The 23281-nt window shown below is 37.7% G+C and overlaps 1 protein-coding gene across 1 annotated transcript in view; it reads left to right on the top strand.

Moving 5' to 3' along the window:
• Window positions 1-1423: 1423 nt before the first annotated feature.
• The window catches only part of LOC136043064 (coronin-7-like), a gene marked incomplete in the record, with an annotated part of 162557 nt that continues 140699 nt past the window's right edge, over window positions 1424-23281 (top strand). The window contains 4 exon segments of the mRNA XM_065727976.1: window positions 1424-1538; window positions 5539-5694; window positions 13189-13368; window positions 14608-14756. Coding sequence (XP_065584048.1) covers window positions 13212-13368; window positions 14608-14756 — 306 coding nt within the window.

Raw genomic sequence — 23281 nt, 5'->3', positions numbered from 1 at the left:
CCAAAGTATCGATATTTCATAAAAGAAGTCCTTTAAATTCCAAGAAGAAGAAAAGGAAAGTCCTGTCGCAAGAGCCGTAGGGGTACCTGCCGAGTTTACTCTTAAATTGAGTGGTAAAGGTAACAGGATCCCTTGTTTGGCCCTTATGAAAAAGCCAAATTAGTTTTCCCTCCCCCTTGAAAGAATATAAATTCAATGCCATGAAGGAGAATCAACCAACTTTTAAGCCAGTAGGACACCGAATGATGGAGTCCCAGTGCTTTCTACCGAAGAAGAAGACGAATCATTTGCCGCCGGTTCAGTCTAGTCAACTTTAACTTGGAACAGTCATTACTTGTTATTGAAGCCAGTTATTTATTAGCTAATTTTTTCTTGAAAACCTTGCATAATACACAGTGATGGAATAAAAAAAATTATATCTCAATTCACTAACGCAGGATAAGACGAGTTTCTTCATTTCAGATTTGCAGGATTCTTAAAAAAAAATTTGGGAGCCGGGGCAGTTAGATTTTAATTCAAAAGTTTTGACAATATCCTGTGTTTATGGTGCCATTGTTATTCTTCCTGTACGGCGTGTCTCCCTAGTCATCACTCAAACCTGTAGCTATCTTTTTTAGACGTACTGAAATCTGTATTGAGCATATATATTGGGTACCACAAATTTACCAAGTATTTCATGTGTTGTATCCGTTAGTATGGCCCTGGTCACTAGAACAATGTCTTAATTTTTGCTTGTAACTTAGCAATGCGAGCCCTGGTTTGGTCAGTAAGCGAACATCCATATTCAAGATCAAGAATGAAATTAGCTCGAACATAGATTGATAGTTGCATTGAGTTGGAGATTAAAGTAAGTATACAATACAGATTCAGATGTGCTGTGTTCTCTGTCAGCATGAATAATTTTGGAAGCTACACGTCGTAGGTCATCCAATAACTTGCAAGTCTTGAATTTTCCAGCAAACTTCAGAAACTGGTAGACTTCTTGAGTCGTGTTAGAATAATGATACAGATTCACCCTTCCAGTAACGGTTTTTGACCTCATAAACTTGGAAGGGAGGTATACTAAAACATTTTTTTAGTCAATTAAGTACCTTAATAACATATTAAAAATATAAAATAAAGAGAAGTTAATGTCAGAAAACTGGAGGGCTGCCCCCTTCCCAAATGTTAAGCCGCTACTGCGCCCACCCCCATGAACACCCTCTTGGGATGACACTGGGCTTTGGTGTAGTTTGAGTTTGTAGAGTTTCTTTTATGTTTATGAAAATTTTCCGAGCCTTAGAATAAGAATAAAAGAAGAGATTCTAATTGTCCCTCTTTTGAATAGCCGCGACTCTTTAATGCTACCTGCCAAGTAAAGATTGCGCAAATAGATCGCATTTCATCAATTTCAGCGCCATCTTAAACTCTAGTCAAAATAAAAATATTGGAATAGAATAACCAAATAGGACTTTAGAGTAGTCTAGTTAAAAATTTTCCTTTGGCTGAATCTTGTACCTATATTATTGCAGGCTTGACCAGAATTTCCATATTTTTAAGTAAAAACTCCTATTTTTAATTTTTCTTGTTTTTATAGGCTAACCTACTAGGCCTAATGCTTTGTCAGAGAAGCTTCCATTTGTTCATTAATGGGAAATGCATTGCTTATTTATCATTTGCAGTAAGAGTACTAACTCAGCCTACTATTCTTCAACAGTAGCCTAAGATTAAGTTTTTTTTTCAAAATGTCTGAACAAAGATGAGATAATTGATAGACTAAATATATTCATGGATTATTGGCTACTACTGAAAAAGGGAGTAAGAAGATGAACTAAATAACAAGAGTGGGTAAATGTATGCATGGTCCCATTACTGATGTAGGCCTAGGGACAATATGAATGTACTAGGCTACTTGATGTGTTTGTAAGCCTATGCTTATTTGAAATATAATAATTATTTCACTTGTAAATGCTGAGTCCAATATATAGCCCTAGGATACAAGTATATATAAGACAGAAAAACACTTAATAAACAAAATTCATACATTAGAATATACAGCATGTTTTTATTTATCAAATTAGGCCTACCATGTTTGCTGTCATTGTTATCTAGCCTACCTAAATTCATAAACTATTTTGAATAGTATTTGATTACTAACATATCTGAAATTCTTTTCTACTCAATTATAAAGCTAGATCTAGGCTAATGGTTTTGACAGATCAAGTAACCTGTTTTCAAAGAATGCAAAGCATCAACAACTGTAAAGCAGCAGGGAAATATAATTATTAGGACTATATAGGGGAGGTGGGTGTATTTACAAGGGAAATGATCTTTATATTTAGAAAGAACATAAAAAAGGTAGCCTATCAAGTATTGTGTTAACCTTATCCCCAAGTCAGTAAATGGAATCATTTATCTATATACCAAAAAGGTTAATAACCTTAATGAGTCAATGTTGGTATTACTGGAACAATTTTTTATTCCAACCTAACAAAAATTTGTCTCTAAAAGCCACAGAGCAATTTTCAGTCTTAAAACGTTGGTAATTTCAAATTTCTGATCAACAAAAATGGAAATGATTACAATTCTATATGTTTAAATACAAGAATATTTGAGCCAGAATAACTCCATAACAGTGAGTTTGCAGTAGTTTTGCAAGAGAGAAAAGATGTTCAAAAAGTGAAAATGTATCTATTAACAATAGTTTCATGACCCAAAAAATTGTTCCAGTAATACCAACATTGACCCCTTAATCTACCATATAATTCTCCAATCAATGCTGTTTCAAATACAAGCTTAGACCTTATTAATGTGAGTATAACAGTTGTCTACATCCCAGCTACCCCCATTACCTTAATAACACCAGATATATCTCTTAGGATAAATTTACACTTGTTTTCTAATGCTTCCCTGAATAGAAGACAAACACACAACTTAATGTGTTGTGAATAGGTATTAGCCAAGGTATTAAGGCCTAATAGGCCTATAATAAGGCCTAATAGGTAATAAGGCCTAAAAGCCTAGGTAATAATAGGCCAAGGTAATAAGGCCTAGGTATTAACCAAGTGAATATAGCAATTGCAAATTCTGTGGTCTGTTGTTCTGTCTGTTGGTCCTGGTTTTGCTACTTTAGGCAATTCCAGGTAAGCTAGGACAATGAAATTTGGCAGGCATATCAGGGACCAGACCAGATTAAATTAGAAATAGTCGTTTTCCCTATTCGACCATCTGGGGGGGAGTGGGGGGCCTTTCAGAAAAAATAGAAAAATTGAAGTATTTTTAACTTACAAATGGTTGATCAGATCTTAATGAAATTTGATGTTTGTAAGGATATTGTGTCTCAGAGCTATTATTTTAAATCCTGACCGGATCTGGTGACATTGGGGGGAGTTAGGGAAGGGGGAACCTAAAATGACGGAAAATACTTAGATTGGAGGGATCAAGATGAAACTTGATGGGAAAAATAAGCAGAAGTCTTAGATACGTGATTTACATAATTGGTACAGATCTACTCTATTGGGGGGGGGGGGGGGGTAATTCTGAAAAATTAGAAAAAATGATGTATTTTTAACTTACAAAGGAGTGATTGGATCTTTATGAAACTTCATATTTAGAAGGAACTCGTAACTTAGATCTCTTATTTTAAATCTCAACCAGATCCAGCGTCATTGGATGGGGGGCAGTTGGGGGGACCGGAAATCTTAGAAAATACTTAAAGTGGAGAGATCAGGATGAAACTGGATGGTAAGAATAAAAACCTGTCTAAGATACGTGACTGACATAACCGGACCGGATCTGCTCTCTTTGGTGGAGTTGGGGGGGGGGGTAATTTTGAAAATTGAGGTATTTGTAACTTACAAAAGGGTGACCAGATCGTAATGAAATTTGATATTTAGAAGGATCTTGTGCTTTAATGCTCTAGTTTTAAATTCCAACCAGATCCTATGACATTGGGGGGGAGCTGGAGGGGGAACCGGAATTCTTGGAAAACGTGAAAATTGGGGTATTTTTATCTTACGAATAGGTGATCAGATCTTAATTAAATTTGATATTTAGAAGGAATTCGTGTCTCAGAGCTCTTATTTCAACTCCCGACCAGATCTTTTGACATTGGGGGGAGTTGGAGGGGGAAATCTTGGATAACACTTGGAGTGGAGGAATTGGGATGAAGCTTGGTGGATAGAATAAGCAAATGTCCTTGATATGTGATTGACGTAACTGTACTGGATTTGCTCTCTTTGGGGGATTTGGGGGAGGGATTCAGTGATTTGGCGAGTTTGGTGCTTTTGGACGTGCTAGGATGATGAAAATTGGTAGTCGTGTCAGGGAGCTGCACAAATTAACTTGATATATTCGTTTTACCAGATTCGACCATCTGGGGGGCTAAAGGAAGAGGAAAAATTGAGGTATTTATAACTTAAGAGTGGGTGATCAGATCTTAATGAATTTTGATATTTAGAAGGACATTGTGACTCAGAGCTCTTATTTTAAATCCTGACCGGCATTAAGCCTCTGATTTTCGTTTTAAATCTGTCTATTGATTCTTAGAATTTTGTTAAAGCTCATACCATGTGAGCTCTTGGCTCTTAGCTCTTCTTGCCTTGTCACAAGTGCCATATGAGCTCTTAGCTCTTGTTCTAAATATACTAATCACTTCTAGATTACCAGAGTTAAAATTCTAGATGATGAGCATTTTTGATCTCCTTATAAGTAGTACAGTTAAGGAAATGTATAAAGTGCCTAAATTATGCTCCCAGAAGGTCATGGGCAGGATTTTCACCCTTTGGTTGACTAGAATTTAGAGTCTTAATCTTGATTTATTTATCATTTTTTAGTATAAATGAATTTAAAGAGTAAAAAAGATATACCATAGTATTGCAATGATGTCAACCATTGTATTAAAACGTGTTTTATTCAGACAATACTTTTCATTAGTATAAACAATGCCTAGAGAACAACCTATAAAAGATACGAAGTCAATGGCCTTTTAAGCTTCCTTCATATGAATACAATTTTGAATAACAAAAGTTAAATATCAGACAGGAGGGCATCAAGATTTTAGAAATGCCTAGGTGGAGGTTGGCCCAAAATCAGTTTGGAACCACTACACTTGTCCATTACCTTTACCAAGTTAGACATAATACCGAATCAAATTTGTTACCCAGACTTGTCTATAGACCTACTAGATAGAAAAGAAAAACAATACTAGTATTTAATTTTTGATGGATCCTTCTTGGATTTAGAGAGGAGCTGGAAAAAACCTTCCTAGTTGTAAGGGAGTTCTTTTCCTGAAAGCTCTATTTATCTAGCACAATAATTTTCTTAATAAGCCAAAACTTGCAGTTGTGTAGTCTACTCTTACAAATGATAGCATGGCTACCTAGGGCTAATATAGGGTTATGCATCCCTTTATGGACAAGCAGACTTGAGCTTCTAATTTAAAGAGATATCTCTTGTCATAAAAAAATGGGGCATGCATAGCCTGCAAGATTAAAGTCTATTGACTTTTACTCTGGGAAGATACTTAACCTCGTACCATAATTCTTCCTTTTTGTTTAGGCTTGAAAGGTTCTTGGAAAAGGAGCCCTGACCATGAACAAAATTTGAAATTTGGCTGAGATCCTGACTGAAATTTAGCAAGCACTTTTCCAAGGCCTACAGTCTAAGAAAGGAAAGGACTTGAGCTAATCTCTTTTTTGTTCAAATTCATCACAGGTAGGCCTAGGCTTAAATCTTTACTGTAGTTTAAAAGCTTTTTGCTACCTCAGAAAGTAGTTGAACCAAGTAAATGAAACTTTTGGGAATGGATTTAGAGCCTAAATCATGCCAAATAAGGATCTTTCAATGTATCTTCCTTCACCCATCCCCCATCCAAAGAATTGGCATTTGGTCATCTTAAAGAAAGCTTTTGTTCTAAAAGTGAAACTTTCAGAAATGGATCTACAGAACAAATGAAACCCAGGGAAGTTTCATGAATCTTATATGGTTGCTAAATCCTGATTTACAAGGTTTTAAAGTACATGTAAAAATATGACTTAATAACAAAAAACAAAACCTACCAAAATCTGGATTTGTGCTTTCAGAACCTAGAGCAGTGGTTCCTAACTGATTTTGAGCCATGCCCCACCTAGGAATTTCTAAAATCCTGATGCCCACCCCCTTATGATATTTAAATTCGGTTATTATATATATTTTAGTCTAGATGTAAAATTTTCCTGATTGTTGTTGCTGTAAGCTATTTAGCATTAGAAATTATCTGTTAACAAGAAATAAGTAGAAAAATAATACGCACCAACCAACCAAAATATTGCCAAGCCCCACTGATAGGGCCTTCATCCCTTGTTGGGAATCAGTGTTTAGAGGTTAAGGTTTTTAATGATTCTGAATTTAAATTGTATACAAATGCAAAAAAAAAAAAAAACAAATCCCTAAAATACAATATAAAAAGAAAATTGAAAAATTTTTTGTAATAGTTCCTTGCTCTAAAAGTTATCTTATATATTTGTTAGAATGTGAAAGCTTGGCATTTAGAGTGTGACAAAATTTCCACATTTTGCCAACTCAAAATATGTGACTATTATTACGGCACTGTTAAAAAAAAGTCTTGAAATTATTGATGAGTGTTTCATTTTTCATGAAAGTTAGCCTCCATTTTTCAAATCCAAATAATCAGGAATATTTAACTGCAAATTTGTGTCTGATTTAAAGTTGGCACACTAAAGGGGAAGCAGATTGGCCTGTACTTTGATAGCCCTAATCATGGTGATTCTTCATAGGCTTGCAATTGAAACTTACAGATACATTATTATTTTTCTTTTTTGCAAGAGTTGTTTTAATATATGACACTTCTTTTATTTCTTTAATTTAGAGATATAGTCCCTTAAACTCACAGTAATTTTTTTTTTTATAAGAATCATTAACAGCTTTGTCTTACATGTTGCCTATTGCTGATTTACAGCTAAGGGGAAGTGGTTTAATATCCAAATGGCCCAAGGTTTAAAGGGCTTAGGTGCCTTGCTCCCTGGCTTAAGTGTTTAGTCTTAAGATCTTTTTATTAGGGAAATTTATGTTTCAAGTTTAATCATTTGTTTTTTTTTTTATTTTTGTTCTTTTTGACCATTCAGTTAAAAAAAATCACAAGATCTTCCTTTGGGTAATTTCCCCTCAATGCTTTTCAAATTCAACAAGAGCTAGCCCTGAAATTTGCAAAACTCAATAAATATTAAACAAGCCCTGGAACAGATGAGGGTGAAATAGATGTGCATTGAGTTTTTAAAAAGTTAAACATGGATTAGAATTTCAAACTGATGAAAAAATGAAACATTCAGATGCCAAACAATGTAATCAACTTCACAGAAACTGGGAGGTTAGGTGTTTTTTTTTTTTTTTTTTTTTTTTTTTTTTTTTTTTTTTTTTTTTTTTTTAAAGAAAACCAAAAACTAAATCAACTAAGTTACATTTTAACATTTTCTTGCTGAACACCTTGCTCTACAATGTTAAAAAAATATATAGAAAGAAAATAATTTGTGAGACCACACCATCTAAGTATAACAAGATAAGAAAAGAACCTTGAAAAGATGAAAAATTCAGGATATTTACAGCCAGTGAAAACAAATGTGTAATGCAAATATTTCAGCTAGGTCTTCAATGCAAAACTTTTTTGCATTGCATTTTCATTTTCACTGGCTGTTAAATATCCTTGTTTTTTCTTCTTTCAATAGGATAGAAGACTAATCGATTGGACTAAAACTTGGAATTATGATGATACCTTCCTTAAAACTCTTAACACGATATGAGCCAACCTGTGCCTGAAAATTCTCATTTATGCTTGGAAACTCTTTTTCTTATCAGTCCTAAAGGTGAAGTGGTATTACTTTGGGATTATGCCTGCACTTAGAGGGATTCCATTTTTGATTCAGCAATGTTTTTTCTTAGGTTCTCTTAAGTTATTTGTATTTTTTTTCTATTTTTGCCTCTAGACTTGCATCAAGGAGAGAGGTTTGACTAACATAATAATAGTAAATACACATTTGGGCCATGGTACTTTTTTGGTAAGACTGGTCATACTTTCTTTTTCTTAAAGTGACCAGATACTATGTAGGCCAACTTAATAAATTTTTCTGGGGAGGAGTTTAATGATTTTGCTGTTGGCTATCTCACTATTGTATAATCTCTTCAAATTAAGAAAGACAATGAGGACACTGCAGTATACTAAATTTGGTTTTCTGCAATTTTTTATCCTCAAATTTTTTTAATGATAGAAATTTTTTTAATGATGGGAATTTCAAGTTTGTACTAATAAATACACATTTCCAACTTGTAAAAGAGGAGAGCTAGAAGAATTTGAAGGCGTTGTTTCTCTTAAAAGTATTTGTTCAAGGTTCAAGGTTCTTTTATTATAACCAATATATACAAAATATTCGGTAACTCAAGGCTGAGAGTATAGCTCGAAAGCAATTGAGCTACCTTTGAGAAACACTAAATATGCACAAAAATTAAAAATAAATACTTCTCTTAACCAATCTTTGCAGAAATAAATAAAAAACAAATCCCGTGCCGTACGATACCACTTCCATCCTCCGCGCACCATCCTGAGACACAATTAAATTTACAACTTAAAACCAAGTGAGTCATAAGACATCTGGAGGCCTCATGGGCGAACCCCGGAGACCAACCCAATACTTAAAAAAAAAAAAAAAAAACATCTTTAAAAGAAAAAAAACATTTTTTCATATTATTTAGATTTATAACTTTCAATCAGCACTCTTTTCAACTTCCGTCTTATAGCATCTATGCTTACATTCAAATCAATCTCATTTTTCAATCTTTCCCAATGTAGGGGAATCAAATACCTCAGGCAAAAACGCGACCTCTCTGTAATTACCTTAGGAGTCCGCAGATTATATTTACCACGGATTTCAACTTGTGAAGATGGAGGAGAAGAAATAAGACCCAGCGATGCAAAATATCTGGGGAGCTTTTCTCGTTCAAGCTTAATCTTAAACATAACACTTAAAAATTGGATACTTTGCCGAACAGGAAGAATATTATGAAGTGAAAAAAGGGTCTCTGTTGTGGATTTTAAGGGGAAGTTTGATGGCGATGGCAGAAAAGGTTTAAGGATACGAACTGCTTTATTTTGGATAATCTGTAAAGGGGTAACATTACTTTTAAAAGTGTTCAAAAAAGTAATTGGTGCATAATCAAAATGGGATTGCACAAGGGAAATGTAAAGGGATTTAAGAGCGCAATATGGAAGAAGGTTTTTCAGTCTGCACATTATACCAACTCCACGGGCAGACTTTGCTCTAACCTGATTAATTTGCTCTTTCCATGACAAATTCTCATCAAACACAACTCCCAAATATCTTATCGATACAACCCTTTCAATAACAGACTCAGGTTCATTCGCAGAAAGGGAAACTGATTCTATATCTGGAAACTTGTGATCTGTTCTGCTGTAAACAATAAACTTCGTCTTCTTTCTGTTCAGAAGTAGTCTATTATCAGAGAGCCAAGTAGACATTCTATCGTATGTGGATGTTAAATTGACCACTAGCTCTTCACGAGATTTACCAGAAACGGTTACTGCAGTGTCGTCAGCAAACTGAGTGTCTATAGAAGAAACTCCAGTAGCTGAACACAAATCATTAATGTAAACTAGGAAAAGCAGAGGTCCTAATATGGATCCCTGGGGAACACCAACCTTATCTGACTGCTGTAAAGAATCAGATCTAACATCATTATATATAAGTATCTGCTGCCTCCCATGAAGATACGATTCAAGTAACCTAATGCAATTACCACGAATACCAGCATTCGAAAGCTTATACAAAAGAATTTGATGAGAAATGGAATCAAAAGCTTTCTGTATGTCTAAAAATATAGTTGCAGGCGTTTCGCCACGGTCAAGACAATCACTAATATGTTGGACAATAATAGCCATAGGATGATCAGTGCAGTGCTCTTTTCTAAATCCAAACTGAAGTTTAGAAATGTAATCAAATTTCTCAAAAAAAGAATAAATTCTGTTATAAAGTGCTCGCTCTACAACCTTCGAATAAGCAGAGAGTATCGATATAGGACGATAATTGGCAGGAAGCCTCGGGTCATCACCTTTATGTAGGGCCACAATTCTTGCTGATTTAAATGTTGAAGGATAGACACCAGTTACAAATATAAGATTAATAATGTGGCATAACACCGGCGATATAACTGGGAATATGTCTTTGACCAAATTAGTCGAAGATCCATCAAGGGCTTCAGATGAACCATTCTTCATTTTAGATATGATGTGTTTTAGTTCAATTTCAGTGACCGGGGAAAGGAACATGCTTTTATTAGAGGGAGGGGGCATGTGATCTTTAAATAAATCATTATTATTATTATTTGGAGAAACATGAGATGCATTAGCTGTTTTCTCACCGATGCTTACAAAATGAGCATTAAACAAGTTCACTATTTCCTGCTCATCAGAAGAAAAAGTACCATCACCACGTATCATTTCATTCGGAAATGAAGATTTCTGAGACCTTCCCAACAGAAGTTAATAAGTCTCCAAGTGTGTTTTTGATCCCCACGAGCTTCTACAAATGATTTTTCAAAATATCTAGCTTTTGCTTTCCGAATTAACTGTGTCAGGACATTTTTATACTTTTTAAACTGTTCTTTATTTTTAGTAGATGGGAATGACATAGATATTTTAAATAGCTTATTTTCTATTGAAATAGAGTGTAGAAGCCCGCGTGAGATCCATGGTTTTTTAGGAGGTGTATATTTTTTAATTTTAATGCGTCTCAATGGACATGCTTCATCCAAGCAATCACGGAAATATTTTAAAAACAGAGCCGTAGAAATCTCAGGGCATTCACATTCTAGAATTGCAGTCCATTCATTTAAATACAAAAGGTTCCTCAATTTATCCATTCCTTCTTTATCAATTTTTCGAGTTTGTTTAAATTCCGAAAATTTTGGTCTGTGATTAATTCCAACATCCGCAACTACCACACAATGGTCAGAAACATCTGTAAATATAATATGCGAAAGAGTAACGGGGATAGTAGAAAAAATTTTATCAATGAGAGTAGCCGTATCTTCCGTAACCCGGGTCGCAGACCTGCATGATGGTAAAAGTGATTTTGATAGGTTCATGCACAGAAACTCAAGCGATTTTTCATGCAAATGATTAGAAATTCCCGGTCTATTTGTCTGAGCTAACAATAAATTAATATTAAAATCACCCATTACCAGAACTTGCTCAGAATTCAAATTAGTCACATCTTCAATGAAGCATTCATAAATTCGCAAAAACTCTTGTAACGAAGCCGATGGTGATCGATAAACAACACAAACAAGAACTTTCCTATTATCAATCACACACTCAATGCAAAGGTTCTCAAAAGTCATCTCTTGGTCATGCTTAGATAGTTGCTTCTTCACAACAAATGGAATATCATCCCGAACAAAAAGTCCAACTCCGCCACCCTGTCTATTTTCCCTATTATTAGATATAAATTTAAACCCTTAAAAACGTTTCACATAGGCCTAAGATACTTACCCTGTGGTTACAAAGTAACTGCGAAACAAACTCGTGGCTACTAGCCAAACCTCTGCAGTTAAAAAGTGCTGATCTTAAGTTCCCATCAATTACAGGTGTTCCTAAATCCCCTTCAAATAAAAAATCAGTAGCAGGAAGGCTAGCTAAATGATCATCATAAACATCTTTAGTAAAAGGGGAAAAATCATAATAAATATTTTTTAGATCAAGCTGATCACCGAGGCGGCTCCCCAATCTTCCCCCAGACTCCCCACCACTCACGTGTTATATATACATTTCATCTTTACCTTATGTCCCAGGCAGGCACGACGGAAAAATGGAAATGGCATCGCACCACTAATCAGGCAAATCGGGTAAAAAAGTGGCAGAGAACAAACAAGACCTCGAAACCTGATTTTTTTCACTAGACCTACTAACACTAGAAAGCTAAAAAAAAAGATCATACGCAAAAAACGAGGTTGTAGAACCCAACATGTACACAACACTGTGACAGAAGTGGCAAGAAAATCAATCAAAATTTCTATCACAATACTAATAATAATCACAAAGGGACAGCAATAACTAGTCCATCACTCTTTCCCAGGGTGACGAGGCCGTGGATTTGGATTCAAGCCAAAGCTTCGAGCCCTTCTGTTTAACACGCGTAAATTTTGCGGAATCTGATTCACGTAAATCCTTTGCTTTCGCAAGAAGTTCATTTCGAATAGCGTTTAGCTTGGGGGAAGATCCGTGCACACACGAATGCAGCTCCCCTTCAATTTACGAACTGAGTTGAGAATCCTCTGAATGTTCTGTTCGTTTACAACCGAGATAAATATAGGTGCCGGACGAGGCCTTCGATTAGTAACGTTAACGGAACCACCGAGCATGCGGTAGCACTTCGTAATCTGAATGGGGTCGCTTATCTCCATTGTAACAGATACAAATTTTTTCACATTTTCTTCAACTGTTTGAGACAGCTGCTCAGTAGGCATGCCGTGAATTAACAAATTCGGTTTGCGGTCCTTGACATCACTTTCCAGTACCTGATTCTCCAGTTGATCACACCTCAATTTTTGATCCTCCAACTCCTTTTCTAGTTGGCCAATTTTTATATCTCGATCGGAGGCATCCTTTTTTAGCGTAGCTATTTCCCCCGTAAGGGACTGAATGGACTTGTTGATGTCTTTTTGAGAACGGATTATAGCATCAAGTTTTTCCGTTAAAAACTTCACTGCTTCATCAAAGTTCTTTTGTGATACTGCCATAATGATTGCAATAAAGCCACTTCCTTATTGATTAAATGCAGCATGTAATCAAGCACAGGTAAACAGTAAATCTTCGGGTGAGCCAAAACCGGTTAGTTATTTCACTTTGCAATGCGACCTAGATTGAATAAAATCCAGTCCAATTAGTTTTATCCTTTTTAGACTAAATGGTCTTCACACCACGAAGACGAATGAAAGACTGAACTAAGTTTGTTTGACCTAAAGGCTTGGATTCCACACTTCTTAACGTGTTATCTGTATAGTTTAGAGAGAAAATCCTTGCGCCTTTCACAAGGAAAAAAAACCTCACCCCTCATTGTGAAATCATGATGATTTAGTAACTGATACAGTACCATCTCTTCCTGTATTGTTTTGAATAGGAAGAACACTCAATTAATTTTTTAGGAAGTGTCCTACTACTGAGAGTCATGGCCTGGAGGTTCAAGCCATCAAAATACAAAAATGCTGCACCAAAAGCTGCAAAATCAGAAGAATGGATAAAGGATGTATCAGTAGAAACATATCAGATCAATGGAAGTCCTATTACATGTTCAGCCAAGTTTATGGCATTTAATGTTGATGCAGGTGTGCTATTATTTCATTTTTGTTTTGCTAACTCCCTCTATAGACTTAAAAATAAATATTAATGATAAAGACTTTTTATAATCACAGTCAAGGCTGTACCCAGGGAGGGGGGGGGGAGTGTTATTGGTTTGAACCCCCCCCCCCCAAAAAAAAAAAGAAGAAAAGTGTCTAATTTTTTAAAAGTAACAAGACGTAGAAGCAAATTTGTATGCATAATGTAATTTTTTTTGTGAATTACCCCCTCCCCCCGAAACAAAAAAGCTAGAAGTTGACATAATATGCTTGGCCAATTTGTCCAATATTTTGATAGATCTGGAAAAATAATATGTTACACATTTACCTTTATGTTAGGTAGGTATCTTTAATTTCTTGGTTTTAAGGGTATAGGCTAAACTTGATGTCTGTCATTTACAATTTTAGCATTTCTGCTGTATACTGAGCAGTTGCAACTTTGACTATATTACGCCTGAAACTTTCTTTCGTAAATTCAAAATTTACTTATTTTTTTTTGTATATATTTTTTCATACATACACCATCTTTTCCTGCCACACTTTTACCTACTTTCAGTTTTCAGTTTGGCTCTTGATTTTATTTCAGCACCTGATAATTGTCAGCAAAGGTAGGTCTGTTGGCTTCTTTGCTGATTTCGGTAAGGAAGCTAATTTTCTTTATTACAACACTTGTGTGGAAGGCTCCTATAGTTAATTTAAGGGTCCTGTTTTTACACAATAAGGGGCGGTTTTGTCAAAAAGACCATGTTGAAGTGACCCCTCTTAAAGATGCGCAATACTCTTGTTGTCAAAATAAGATTTCAAAAGTGTCCTAAACTTTTATAGGTCACACTCTTTTTGTTTTGTTTTTTTTTGGAAGGAAAAAATAGAGAATTTAGAGAATTTCAAATGACGGAAATTCGAGCTTTTAAAAGCCAAACTTGGTAACTATGCTTTTTTTTTAATTCAATTGCCATTTGATTTTCCAAAAATCATTTGATTGATTTTTAATTCCGTGTTGTGGTTATTTCTTTGGAGCTAATTTATTGTTTGATAGTATTTCAAGGCCAAAAAGGAGCAAACAAAAAGCAGTGGACAAATCTCGCGTAATCTTATTTACTATAAACTGAAGGTGAATTATTTTCGAATAGCTTCAGTAATTCTTCTTTGACAAGGCATAAACTTAATGAAGTATTGCTGCTCTCACAGTTATTGTTTTTATTCACTGAATTCCTTGTATTTTTACAGGTGGGACAATATCTGTTTTGCCTTTAGACTATAAAGGTCGAGTTCCAAAACTTCACCCTCACATTTTTGCTCATGCTGATGTTGTGACGGCAATGGGTTTTTCACCTTTTGATGATGGGCTCCTTGCTACTGGCAGTCACGATTCTTTAGTAAGTTTATACGTTTCCTCTGTAGATGCTTTCAGCAACAAAATTGTTTTTACCTTTTTTATAAATTATAAATTAATTTGTTACACTTAACATCGTCAGAGTGCACATGACACTTTGACGATAAATAACATTGGTCCAGTTTTTGTGAAGAAAAAAATCACTCAGTGATAATTTATTGTGCCCCTGGCATTGTGCGCCCATAAGTCGGCCCTAGTTGGCCTGTCGGTAAATCCAGGCCTGAATGGAAGTAGACAACTCCAGGATTAGCGTTCATGCATAGTAAGGAGTGGCTGTGACATTGACATTTTAGCACTCCCTTGATGATCCTGATGTCAAGGCTGCTAAGTAGGATGAAACAGGGGAAAGGATGATAAGGTAATTTGGAACCCGATGCATGATGTGTCCATTAAAGGAACTGATTGGCGTGAAAATGGGGTTCATTTATTACATATTCAGGTGAATCTTTCAACATAGCATCAATAGCTATCCATACAGCACTGTTGACTCCTGCAATATCGACGGTGCTCCTACTCATCGCCACTGTTAACTTTCTTTTTGTTTGACTGAAAAAGTGCATCTGTAGCACACGCTGTTAAATACCACTGTCTACATCTGACAAATACGGCATGTAATCTATCACATGATTTTAAATTTTCACCAAGATGTACTAGCTCATTTTGCAAGTTTTACAAATGCTTTTGACATTTTCTAGTCCTCATGTAGGCAATTTCATTTCTTTCTTTTATTTTCAGTACCATCATGTCTGTGGTTGATATATTAATCATCCTTTATGGTTTGATGTTTGCTTGTCTTACCAGTATCCAGTTGCGTCATGTATAAGGGGACGCCCCCCCCCCATGTTTTCAGCCAGTTGTCAACATAGTGGTGTGAAACTTCACTACTCTACTGGCTGAATTACTCTTTTTTAAGGTAAATAGGATGATGAAAACATATGATCAATGAAAGAAGATGAGTCTCAGTCGGTAAAAAAAAGTAATTTGAATTACAATATCACTTTAATCAGTTGGTAAAAATGACCAGCAAGTTAGTAAAATCCATTGCCCCTCCCCTTCCCAAATTTTTTGGCCTACGACGCCTCTTTTGCTAGCTGTTTTTTTTTAATTTGTCTTTTTTGACTAGTGCAATTTACTTCTATCTCTCACCCAAAAAAAAAATAATGTAAGCAGCTTTACCCTAAACATTTGACTGTGTCAATTTAAGGTAGGGTCAGGTGCATAGCAGTTTCTTGAAACATTGAAAGAAGATTTATTTAGATCAAGGAGATTATTTTACATCTCTTAGCTCCATTTAATCATCTATCCTTTCCATATTGCACTTTCACTTTTATTAAAAGATTGCGTTCATATTAAAAACTTTGCCTGTTTAATGCTTATAATTGTAACCGCCTTAAATAGTGGTTGTTTATCAACCAATGGTAAAGACGCATTGTCCTTTAATTAAATATAAGACTTTATTTATGTGCAGTAATCTAACGATAACAAGAAAGGCATGGGAGGGGAAGTTCTGTCATGCCATTATGGTTACCTCCGAGTACTATAATTGAGCAAATTCAATTTAAAAATCCCTTGCCCACTTGCTCTGGAAATCCTTAGAGTAATCCTTTCGAACCTTAAAAGGATTTCGCCTGGTCTTACCTCTAGAAGTGAGAACATAAACCTCTTTCCCAGCGACTGCAGGGCTTGCTTAAGGGAGGATTAGGCCTGCAAAATATTATAGATGGGTCAGTGTCGCTATAGGATTTTTTTCGCGACAGATATAACTCGCCCCAATGGGAGTGGGAGTATCTCTGGAAAAGGAATATTGGGTGGCAATCAAACAGTTGAAAAGAATATGTGATATTTTTACATGGGAAAAATTCAAGGACAACAGTTGAAAAAAAATTTGGGTTCAAAATTATTATGTTTTTCAGGAGAAAGGGTACTTTCGAAAAATACTCAAAGCTTCTCAGTCCCCCCCCCTTCCACTCATAAAAAAAATACCTCAACATCTCTCTCCTTAATAGCTGCTGTGCAACTATACATTATTGTTCATAAATTCGTGAAGACGTAAATGAAGCAACTCAATGAAATGATGCTTAAGGGTAACTGCCTATAATGGTTGTAGATTTTATATGGACTGCAAATATCATTAAGAACGAATGTGCCGTGATACAGCATTATAGACTTTGAAGCTGGGATGCTAAATAGATAGTTTTTTCGAATTCCTTTGACTTTCTCAGAATTTTCTTTAGACTATCGTTTTTCTCACCATATAATGGCAGAAATTGTCCATTTACTAAACTTTTACCGAAAGGCTCTTTGTTATTCCAAGTTAAATCCCGATTATCCCTAAGAACAGATTCAAGTTCAGACGCATTTTTGATTCGGTTTATTGCAATACATGCAATAATTGATCTCCCTTCATAACCTCCCCCGCCACAGGAGCTTCCTGGGTGTAAATCGTTGTCCATTCGAACTGAAATTTAGCAGTTGCCCCTTTCTGAAGGGATACAGTGAGAAAACTAACTTTTACACACATTTCATGAACGAAGTGTCAAAAATGGGTGGAAGATCAAAGTATACATCTTTTAAGACACATCGTGATCATTCCATAATGGGGAGGGAGAAAGGGGCACACCTACTAACCAAACGATTGCTATAGGCAATGTAATGGAGGTGTCGTAGCTTCGGAGACGCCACAATACGACCATTTAAGTTCATGTAACTTGGTCTTCTACCTTGGTTGTAACTTCGTCAGGGTGCTAGGTGTTGTCCCTTCCTCCCACGCAGAAAATCCCCTGAGGACAACTCCCTCCACGAAAAATCCTCCCCCCATAGAAAATTCTCCCCGGATAATTCCCCCTCTCCTATATCCCCCTAGATAATTTCGGATGTCTATTAGAAGGGAAATTAAAAGTTCTAATCACCTGTTTAAGTGAGAGGCGATGCTGTAGCGCTGCTTATAGAAAACAGCCATAAGGCTTCAGTGTATTTATGTTTTCCCAGAGGTATTTCATATGGAAATGGTGGTCATATAAACTTCGGATGGGACTCATTCAATTGACTTACTTGACTTGACCTAAGTCTCCGGCCGGGCGCTGCTCGGCGTAGAGAGTGACGCCTGTCTCCTCCATCCACTTTGGTCCATGGCGAGTATTTGCTCTTCGCCCTGTCTGATGTTTTCCATCGTCATGAACTCGGACAGGCTGTCGGACCAATGTTTCTTCGGTCAGCCGTGAGGTCTCTTCCAACCGACTTTGATAGGGTCAAAGCCGTAGATCGTACTCACGGGTAGATGTGGTGGCATTCGAAGCAGGTGCCCGAACCATCGTAAGGTTCTCTTGGCTGCTTGGGTTGAAAAAAAGACTGCTTTGTGAACTGCAGAAGCTTCTCATTGCTGACGAAGTTGGACCATTGTAGACCCTCGATCCTCCTCAGGCTCTTCGCATGAAGTACTTCGAATTTCTTGAGGGTTGCAGCTTATTCTTGCATGTCTCAGCTCCGTAAAACATCATAGAGCTGACTAGAGCGTTGAAGGTCCGTAGTTTTGTTGTACGACGGATATTCGATTTTCGCCAGAGGTGACGATTCAGTCTGCCCATGACAGAAGACGCATTGGATAATCTCGCTTGCAGCTCGAGGAGAAGCGAGCCATTTGAAGAAGTTATGGAGCCCAGGTAGGTGAAGTCTTGGACAACCTCGATTCTGCCCGAGGTTGGGCAGAATCGATCCCATGACAGAAGACGCATTGGATAATCTCGCTTGCAGCTCGAGGAGAAGCGAGCCATTTGAAGAAGTTATGGAGCCCAGGTAGGTGAAGTCTTGGACAACCTCGATGCCAGTGGTGCTGTCCAGGCTAACCGGAGAGTTAACAGTAGAAGAAAACGGGTCTATGGCCATAATTTTAGTTTGTTCCAGTTTATATGCAGTCCTACTTTGGCAGCCTCTTCTCGTAGAACTCGGAGCGCTTCCAGCAGCAGCTCCATGGAGTCCGCCAGAATGGCCAAGTCGTCGGCAAAATCAACATCTGTTATGGCACTATCTCCGAATTTGAGCCCAAAGCTGAGACATGAAGTGGTTTTTGTCATAATGTAATCTACGATGACATTGAAGAGCTCTGGGGCCACTGCACGTCCTTGGTGCACCCCTGTCATAATTTGAAAGAACGGGCTGCACTGACCATTTACTTGTACACAGGTCTCTGTCCCATGGTGCAGCGCCTTGAGAAGTCTGCAATATTTCTCGGGTAGGCCAGTTAACTCTAGAATCCGCCAATGAGCTTTTCGATCGACTGATTCAAATGCAGCACGGAAGTTGACGAAGGCAATAAATACTTTCTGTTGGAACTCGGTGGTCTTCTCTACTATTTTTCGAATCGTGAAAATCTGCTTGATCGTTGAACGGTCCGACATAAAACCACCTTGCTCCGGTCACTGGATTTTTCGAATGATAATCCGACATCGACCCAGCAGGACCATTGAAAACAGTTTTCCAGGGACTGACAGTAGGATTATTCCACGGTAGTTGGATCAGTCGCTTCTCGAGGCTTTCCTCTTCCATAACGGGATGATTACACTCTTCCGCCAATCCTCGGGAATTATCTCCGTTTGCCAGATTGTAGAGAACAGGGTGTGGAGAAACAGGAGCATTGCAGGACCTCCATATTTTAGCAGCTCTGAGCTTAACCCGCAGATACCAGCAGCTTTATTATTCTTGAGCCTTTTTACTGCATATCCGATTTCTGAGGGACTGAAAGGCTCGTCTGGAGGAGAATCTGTTTCAGGTCTTTGACTGCAAGGTTGGCTGGTACCATCATTAGGAGGCACAGATGGGCTAGTATTGTTGAGAGCGAACAGAATTGGCCCTTCCACCGCTCAAGACAAGAACCTTCATCAGAAAGAAGTGCCCCATCCCTTGACAGGATGGGACCCAAGGTGTGAGTTTTATTTTCCTTTAGGCCTCGGAGATGCTTGAATAGGCTGCCCATGTCTTTCTTTTTTGCAGCTAGTTCAGTTTCATCGGCTTTCCTTGCAATAAACTGGGTTCTATCCCGATGAATGAGTCTGTTACGCTCTCCATTGAGCCTTCGATATGTGGTCATGTCCCCAAGAAGTCTTGCCTTCTGTCTTTGCTCTATGACTTGCAGTGTTTCATTTGTTAGCCACGATTTATTTGGGTGAATCCTCTTGCCAAGCATTAGTTGTGCTGCTTCGCTGGTCTGTGATTTAAAATGCTTCCAGAGATCTTCGCTGCTATTAAGTGAGCCAAGGGGCTCGAAGCGATTCAGTATCTCAATACTGTACTTCTGGCGAGTATCTGGCTCTTTTAGTTTCCCAATATCTGCAGCGACGGGTTTTCTTTCCGATCGTTGTGCATGGAGGCGAAGCCGGAGATCGGTGCACACAAGCCTGTGGTCTGCGTTTCCGAGCTCTGCTGATCTGTAAGTTCTGCAGCTTTTCACCAGTGATCTCCAGCGTTTGGAAATATTGACGTAGTCAATCATCTTCTTTGTATGACCGTCGTTACTCTACCACGTTTAACTGATGAATAGTTTTGCGTTGGAAATAGGTGTTTGTGATGCAAAGGTCATGAAATCGGCACAGTTCAGTTGAAGCCTATTGTCATTAAGTGAGTCGGGGGATACAGGACCAACTGTGCCGCGCCATACACCCATATCATCGCGCGCTGTCGCATTGAAGTTGCCAAAGAGAACGGTTATATCATGAGGGGGGCACTGTCGCAAGGCATTTGGACAAAGCAGAGTAGAAATCCTGCTCAGTCACATTATCAGAATTGTTGGTCGGGGCATAGCATACGACGGCAGTCATCTTGTCATGCTTGTGTCCAAAGCGGGCCTCCTTTAATCTGTCACATACAGCTTTGTGTAAAATAAAGGCCTTTCTTGTAAGGCTATTTAGTGCAAGGCCAACACCATTCCTTCTCGTGCTTCCTCCAGACCAGAGCAATGAGTCACTGTTACCTATTCGCTCTTCTCCGCTTCCGGTAAGACGGGTTTCTTTAAGACCCGCAATCGACACTTTATTCTTGCGAAGTTATTCGGAAAGTAGGTTCTTTGACGCAGGTGCATTCAGAGTCAAGACATTCCAGGTGGCTGTCCGTAGCCCCCTTTGGTCTATAAGGTTTAGTCTGTCAGTCTTTCTGACGTCGTCAGCATGTCCGTTGACGCGCGATGGTCGAGATCTTAAAAGGAAATCTGGGTCCGAGGCTATGTTGTCACTTTTCGTAGCACTTAATATTCGGTTGGAGGGTCGCTAGCCTAACCGGGCCTAGGTCTGGAATTTGATTAGAGCTAAGTTAAACCTAGGTACTGAGATTCCCGGGGTGGACTCCACCCGCCACATGAGGTTGCGGCCGTCCTGATCGGAGTGTTTAGTTAAGGGATAAACCCCATATCCAGAGGCACATGGTCAGCAGACGGAGTCTGCCTCGTTCCGGACGAACTCCATTCACATCCAATTGCAAATTAAAAATTCTAGTGTCTATTTTAAGAGTCAAAATTGATTGGAGGGCAACCAGCCTCTCCCTAAGCCATTTTTCTCCAAACGTATCCGATCAAAATTTTGAGATAGCCATTTTGTTCAAAATAGTTAAAGGTCAATTAACCATGCCTCTGGGGTTAACAACCACCCGCAAGGTCCCAAGTATTGCTGGTGCCCCGAAAGGGTCGAGGCAGCCCTTTGCAGAGGCCGTTGTCAATATATCTGGATCTTACGCCCTGCCGCAGTTGTACTCCTATAAAGAATCTTCCCACCATGGTGTGTTAAGCTGAAAGTATTAAGTTGAAACTTACAGGGTTTGTCGAGGGAGAGGTTGAAAAGTGATTGGAGGGCTATAAGGCTCCCTTGCACTTTTAGATGCCCCCTACCCTCAACACTGATAAAAATTTTGAAAAGTTATTTTGTTAAGAATAGGAAAAAGGTCTTGTAACTATGCTTTGGGGGATGCAATGCCCTCCAAAGCCCTTTGGGCAAGGATTGTTAATTATACAGTTTATGCCTTTTTGATTACAGGATTTATCGTTAGGAAACGGGCAAATTCTCAATTCTGAGTATGTTCGAAAAGGCTATGCTCTTAAGGTGAAGCTTCCTGGATTGTTGAGAGGTATTTTTAACTAATCAAAGAATACTGTGCATCCAGTTTGTCAAAAAAGCGCATCTGCAATGTCTCGAAAATAGCTGATGGTATTTAAAAAAAGATGACATTTAAAGTTTAAAAGCATTAAAATAAACACCAGAAACATTTTTGTGCAATAAGGGAGATGTCATCTTGCAGCTCAGGAAAATTCTGCCAGACCATTTCATCTCTGCTGAAAATTTTTCAGGAAAATTCTCTTCCAAGATTCTTTACATAGTAAAATAGTGCATCAATAGAGGAAGAAAAACCAATAAAATTAATCTTTTAAATGAATTCAGGGAAATTCTTCTCGGAATATTCTCCCTGGGAAATCCTCCCCTGTGCGCAGAAAACCTCCCTGCGAAAAATGTCCGTATGTTTCCCAATAAAAAATGCTATCTGTCAACAGTGGACAAATTTGCAAAACTTAAAAGCCCTTTCTTTAGAGGCTTCGGTGGGTCATGCCATTCCCAGACGCATATTTATTGGATCTTTCAATTATGGTGAATCAAAAGTCTATCTCAGAATTTCATTCATATGTCTTTGGGGGAAAAAGGGCATTAGAAGGGTCTTGTTTCCCTCCATTCTATCTGGTCACTGAAAAAGGCAATTTAAATTTTTGTTCGAATGAGCCCTCTCTCGATCTTCTAGAGCCCTTAGTTCGATATTATTGTCCCTGGGGAAAAAAACCCATTCCTAATCTTTAATTTACGACGAAAACCACACACTGCATGTTCCTCATAAAAACAACAAACTTGGAACTCATTTAATTTTCCAATTTCAGCTTGAAAGATTTTATTTTATTGCGAGTTTAATTTAATTTTTGCACGAAGAAAAGAAAATATTTTTGAGTTCTGAACAAATTTCACTATCTTGGTTCAATTCCGTATTGTTTTACTTGTTGTTTTTATCCATAACCATTCAAAAATACAGTTCCAAATATTTGTAGACGAGAGCTTGAAACCTCTACAGTAGGGTTTTCTGATTGTTTCAAGCTTAGAGAGGGGGCAGATGCCCCAAAGAGTGCGTTTTGATGTCAAACATCTGAACTGAAATTGAACCTTCGGATAAGTACAGAATTAGTTTTAAGGAAGGTACGGTGGGCGGAGGAAGAAATTGATTGAAATTGAACCTTCGGATGAGTACAGACTTAGTTGTGAGGAAGATACGGTGGGTGGAGGAAGAAATTGATACATAATCCCTCTTGATATCCGGGGATATTGTCGGTCTAAGCCGTTGCTATGAAAGTAAAGAGTAACATTAAACCCCAAAACGAGCTGAATTTATTCTGTATAGGAGGGTGGCTGCCCCTTCCTCATCCCAACATCCCCCTCGTGCGTGTAGAAACTTCGGAGGATATTCATTCGATCGAAAATTGAGAGTTCTAGTCCT

The sequence above is a fragment of the Artemia franciscana genome, chromosome 2, assembly GCF_032884065.1.
Source record: "Artemia franciscana chromosome 2, ASM3288406v1, whole genome shotgun sequence".
Lineage (NCBI taxonomy): Eukaryota > Metazoa > Arthropoda > Branchiopoda > Anostraca > Artemiidae > Artemia > Artemia franciscana.
The sequence above is the reverse complement of the archived record's forward strand: the minus strand, read 5'-3'. Positions and strand labels throughout refer to the sequence as shown.